We start from the raw sequence: 6000 nt of genomic DNA, 5'->3' as shown, positions 1-6000 counted from the left end.
CCATGGCGGCCATCTTGGTTGGTTGGCCCGGTCACCGGACACATTTTTTAAACTAGATACCCCAATGATGATTGTGGCCAAGTTTGGTTAAATTTGGCCCAGTAGTTTCAGAGGAGAAGATTTTTGTAAAAGTTAACGCAGGACGACAGACGACGGACGATGGACGATGACGGACGCCGGACGCCAAGTGATGAGAAAAGCTCACTTGGCCTTTCGGCCAGGTGAGCTAAAAATATGAAATTTGGCTTACAGTAGCAACACTCAACACTTGGCCAGCACCTCATAAGGAAAGGAACATTCATGCTATGTTTGATTTCATTCAATTCAGGGGTTCTTTAGAAGAAGACTTTTGTATGCATTTCCCATAGGGTCCTATGTTAAACTGAGTCCCCACTGGTACCCATCTTGGATGTTGCAATGGCGACAAAGTAACAACACTTGGTCAGTATCTCATCAAGAACATTCATGCTATGATTTGTTTCATTCCAATTAGTGTTTCACTTAAAGAAAACATTTGTATGTATTTCCCGTAGGGTCCTATGTTAAACTAAGTCCCCCCCTGGCGGCCATCTTGGATGATGGATCGGCTACAAAGTAACAACACTTGGTCAGCACCTCATAAGAAACATTCATGCCATGTTTGGTTTCATTCCATTCAGTGGTTCTCTAAAAGAAGTCATTTGTATGCATTTCCCATAGGGTCTATGTTAAACTAAGTCCCCCACTGGGGGACATCTTGGATGATCGATCGGCTACAAAGTAACAACACTTGGTCAGAACCTCATAAGGAACATTCATGCCATGTTTGGTTTCATTCCATTCAGTGGTTCTCTAAAAGAAGTCATTTGTATGCATTTCCCATAGATCCTATGTTAAACTAAGTCCCCCCCTGGCGGCCATCTTGGATGATGGATCGGCTACAAAGTAACAACACTTGGTCAGCACCTCATAAGAAACATTCATGCCATGTTTGGTTTCATTCCATTCAGTGGTTCTCTAAAAGAAGTCATTTGTATGCATTTCCCATAGATCCTATGTTAAACTAAGTCCCCTGCTGGCGGCCATCTTGGATGATGGATCGGCTACAAAGTAGCAACACTTGGTCAGAACCTCATAAGGAACATTCATGCCATGTTTGGTTTCATTCCATTCAGTGGTTCTCTAGAAGAAGTTCAAAATGTAAAAAGTTAACGACGACGACGACGGTGACGGACGACGGACGCCAAGTGATGAGAAGAGCTCACTTGGCCCTTCGGGCCAGGTGAGCTAAAAAAAACATTAATAACAATAATAATGATAATATCAGCTGACAATAACATGTAACTATCTCATAGTTTAATCTAACATTACATTTTATAAATCAACAATTTACATTTGTATAAAATATATATAACTCTTTTTGAAAATGAAATAAAAATCTGTCATTGTGTATAAATATAAATTAAAACTTGTTTCAAATAGGAATAGAGTAATACCATATAGCTGGTTATTTTCACAGGTGTAAAATTTCGTGATTTTCGTTGAAGAAGGTATTCAAGAGTTCATTATCACTGAACTAGTATATATTTGTTTAGTGGCCAGCTGAAGGACACCTCCAGGTGCAGGAATTTCTTGCTACATTGAAGACCTGTTGGTGACCTTCTGCTGTATGGTCGGGTTGTTGTCTCTCAGACACATTCCCAATTTCCATTCTCAATTTAATAAAATATTATAGCGGTTATTATCAACAAACTTTTATCAATACCTTTGCATGTGAACTTTTAAATTGGCAGAATATAATTTGGCAATTTTGTTCTACTGACAATAACCAGCTATACGATATGTTATTGTATGTATAAATTGAGATTCTTCTGTTAATCTGATCACTCCTTAGTCACATGTTCAGTGAAATCTGTGTACACTTTTTTTCTTGATTAATAGAGATATGTCATTATTCAATTAAATAACAACCCAAGGATAAACCACAACCAAACATCAAAAGATGCTAATTGTACAGTATGCCAATATTTGTGACTATATTAATTAAAAAATATAGGTACTGTAAAAGCAAAAATTTTGGTAGAGGATTTAATTTCGTTTATTTATTTATTCGTGGAAAGAATATATATACACGAAATTTTAAAAAACATGAAAATTTAACCTCCATATAATACCAGTTACATTTAAGGAATTCAAGAAATGAAATCTCCATGAAATATTATAGAGAGACAAAACAAAAAAATATTAACCCACGAAAAAAATGAATGTTCTACAGTACTTAATACATTATTTATGTTCAATGATACAAATTATATCATTTATTACATATTTGATCTATTTTCCATTCCAAAATAGGAATTATTTGGATAATGGATAACCATGCTGTGGCTGATTACCGTTAGAAACTACTGAATGATATGATGGAGGTTGTTCTGTAGGGGCTGTGGGAACAGTGTACTCAGCACTTTGATTTTGAGGATAAAACATGAGATGATCCTGATTATTAATTGATGATTGCTGCTGAAATGAGGGTCTTAATGAAAAATTTTGATTTTGTGGTCTAAATGCTGGATTGTCATGAGAATTTGTTCGTTGTGTGGATGTTGTTTCTGTTGAGAAAGACGATCTTCCATTTGATGATGAATTACTGGACTTGGCTCTGATATGTCTAATGACACAAAAGGCTATGATGACAACAGCTAATAACCCAATGACAATACCAGCTATAGCTCCACCACCAATACCTCCTTCTTCTTCAGTGTTACAGTTATCTAAAAATATAATATAATAAGAATCAATGGCCCTGCTTTTCTGTAGACATTAATATAAATTTTGGTGTTAAATGTGTACATTTTTTCATATAACATATTGAATTAAAGAACCTTAGTGAGCACGCTCACATACCCCACGTCCCAACATTGTCATTGGAGAAATTAAATAAGTATAAGAAAAAAAAATTGTATAAGAAAAAATACTGAATAATAATTTCCTGTCAATATACACATCTACATAGTATGTCCTTATTATCTACAAAATTTCATGAAATTCTGTTGTGTGTTTTCAGAGGAGTTGAGATGACAAACTGTTGCAGAAGTACATTGAAGCAAATAAGTTCAAAGGGGCATAACTCCTAGAAAAAAAATTGAATCATAATTTCCTGTTGATATGCACATCTACGTAGTATGTCCTTATTATCTACAAAATTTCATGAAATTCTGTTCTGTGGTTTCAGAATAGTTGAGATGACAAACTGTTGAAGTAGTACCTTAAAGCAAATAAGTTCAAAGAGGCGTAACTCCTAGAAAAAAAATTGAATCGTGATTTCCTGTCGATATGCACATCTACATAGTATGTCCTTATTATCTGAAAAGGTTTCATGAAATTCTGTTATGTAGTTTCAGAGGAGTTGAGATGACAAACTGTTGCAGTAGTACATTGAAGCAAATAAGTTCAAAGGGGCGTAACTCCTAGAAATAAAATTGAATTGTAATTTCCTGTCGATATGCACAACTACATAATATGTCCTTTTCATATAAAAAGATTTCGTGAAATTCTGTTGTGTGGTTTGAGAGGAGTTGCGATGACAAACTGTTGCAGTAGTACATTAAAGTAAATAAGTTCAAAGGGGCGTAACTCCTAGAAAAAAAAGGACTGATGGACGGACGGACTGACGTACGGACTGACGGACGGACGGACGGACGGGTCAAAAACATTATACCCTCCGCAACTTCGTTGCGTGGGGTATAATAATGCATATTACTTACACAATAAACTCTTGTTTGCTTGGATCTGATTGGTTGTCTGATTTGTGTTTGCTTTACATGGCCTAAACACAAAAAGGCCACATAAAGGCAATGTGTTAGCTTGGGACTGATGGAACAGTAATAACAAACAAAAACAAGAGGCTCTCAAGAGCCTGAATCGCTCACCTGGTAAACAATGCCTTATTGAACATATTGAACCATGCCAGGCAAACATGTACAGCTAACAATTCTTCAATATTACAAATATATATGACTTACTGTTTATAAATAAAGAAAATGAGACCAAAAAACAAATTGTGAAAAAATTGTCATTAAAGGACAATAACCCCTTAAGGGGTCAATTGACAATTTTGGTCATATTTAACTTATTTGTAGATCTTACTTTGCTGATCATTTTTGCTGCTTACAGTTTATCTTTATCTATAATGATATTCAAGATAATGACCAAAAACTGCAAAATTTCCTTAAAATTACCAATTAAGTGGCAGCAACCCAACAATGGTTTGTTTGATTCGTCTGAAAATTTCAGGGCTGATAGATCTTGACCTAATGAACATTTGACCCCATGTCAGATTTGCTCTAAATGCTTTCGTTTTTGAGATATAAGCCAAAAACTGCATTTGACCCCTATGTTCTATTTAAAGTAAGGGCGGCCATGTTTTTTGACGGATCAAAAATCGAAGCACACACTTTGTGCAGGATAATCTAAGGAACTATCATGCTAAGTTTCATTCAAATCCATTCAGTAGTTTCAGAGGAGAAGATTTTTTAAAGTTAGCAAATATGATGAACAAATTGTGAAAAATTGTCATTAAAGGACATTTACCCCTTAAGGGGTCAATTGACAATTTTGGTCATATTAACCTATTTATAGATCTTACTTTGCTGATCATTTTTGCTGTTTACAGTTTATCTTCATCTATAATAATATTCAAGATAATGACCAAAAACTGCAAAATTTCCTTAAAATTACCAATTAAGTGGCAGCAACCCAACAATGGTTTGTTTGATTCATCTGAAAATTTCTGGGCTGATAGATCTTGACCTAATGAACATTTTTACCCCATGTCAGATTTGCTCTAAATGCTTTCGTTTTTGAGATATAAGCCAAAAACTGCATTTGACCCCTATGTTCTATTTTAAGTAACGGCGGCCATGTTTTTTGACGGATCAAAAATCGAAGCACACACTTTGTGCAGGATAATCTAAGGAACAATCATTTTAAGTTTCATTCAAATCCATTCAGTAGTTTCAGAGGAGAAGATGTTTGAAAAATTGTTAACGACGACAGACGACGACGACGACGACGGACGCCAAGTGATGAGAAAAGCTCACATGGCCTTTTAGGCCAGGTGAGCTAAAAATAAACTTACATTAAACTGAAGTGAAATCAATAAATGAGAAGAAATTTGAATTTGTAGGATCTAAAAATCATGGAGGTAATCATTCGTTTTAACAATAACTATGACATTACCTCCAACACAATTTTTATATGGGTCTTTAGATCCAACTTGTCCAAAGTAACAGACACTCTGTAAGGCACAATATGGCTGTTGTAGTTCCTTGTCATTAGAATCCCTGACACACCAACTGCACCCTGCCACTCCAAAACAATCCCTAGAGGGAGTAGTAAAATAACATTTAATGTCACTAACACTTCAAGTTAATACACTGTTTGAAAGTGTTTGGATTTTTCTGTCATGAATTAACATTAAATAAAACATATAAAAAACAGATAAATAATAAAGGCTGTATACTGCATTTTTATCAAGGAAGTATTTCCCAATATCATCAAAACAAACCAAATAAAAGTATGACTTATAAAACAACAGTTGGCTGCCCAAAAAAATGAAGCATGTTTTGAAATGTTATTTATTCTTTTAATAGATATAGGAAGATGTGGTGTGAGTGCCAATGAGACAACTCTCCATCCAAATAACAATTTATAAAAGTAAACCATTATAGTTAAATTATATATTTTATTTCGTTATAGGTCAATGTACGGCCTTCAACACGAAGCCTTGGCTCACACTGAACAACAAGCTTTAAAGGGACCCAAAATTACTAGTGTAAAACCATTCAAACTGGAAAACCAACGGTCTAATCTATATAAAAAATGAGAAAGGTTATACTAAAATAGCGAGTATTTACATCTGTGTATCATCAAGACTTATTTCTTTAAACAAACATGATAAAAGAACAGCTTTCTAAATGTCACCAGCATATTGCATATATTTGATCTGTCAAAAAGAAAAAC

The 6000-nt window shown here is 34.7% G+C and overlaps 1 protein-coding gene across 3 annotated transcripts in view; it reads right to left on the bottom strand.

Moving 5' to 3' along the window:
- Nucleotides 1–234: 234 nt before the first annotated feature.
- The window catches only part of LOC143055494 (VWFA and cache domain-containing protein 1-like), a 48241-nt gene continuing 42475 nt past the window's right edge, over nucleotides 235–6000 (bottom strand). For 2 of the 3 annotated variants that reach the window (XM_076228644.1, XM_076228645.1), the window contains 2 exons: nucleotides 5218–5360; nucleotides 235–2750 (listed from right to left, as the gene is read on the bottom strand). In XM_076228644.1, the coding sequence (XP_076084759.1) occupies nucleotides 2338–2750; nucleotides 5218–5360 (556 nt within the window). In that variant the 3' untranslated portion in view covers nucleotides 235–2337. The remainder of the gene's footprint in view (nucleotides 2751–5217; nucleotides 5361–6000) is intronic. The other variant, XM_076228646.1, reaches the window with a different exon arrangement.

Source organism: Mytilus galloprovincialis, chromosome 12 (assembly GCF_965363235.1).
Source record: "Mytilus galloprovincialis chromosome 12, xbMytGall1.hap1.1, whole genome shotgun sequence".
NCBI lineage: Eukaryota > Metazoa > Mollusca > Bivalvia > Mytilida > Mytilidae > Mytilus > Mytilus galloprovincialis.
The sequence above is the reverse complement of the archived record's forward strand: the minus strand, read 5'-3'. Positions and strand labels throughout refer to the sequence as shown.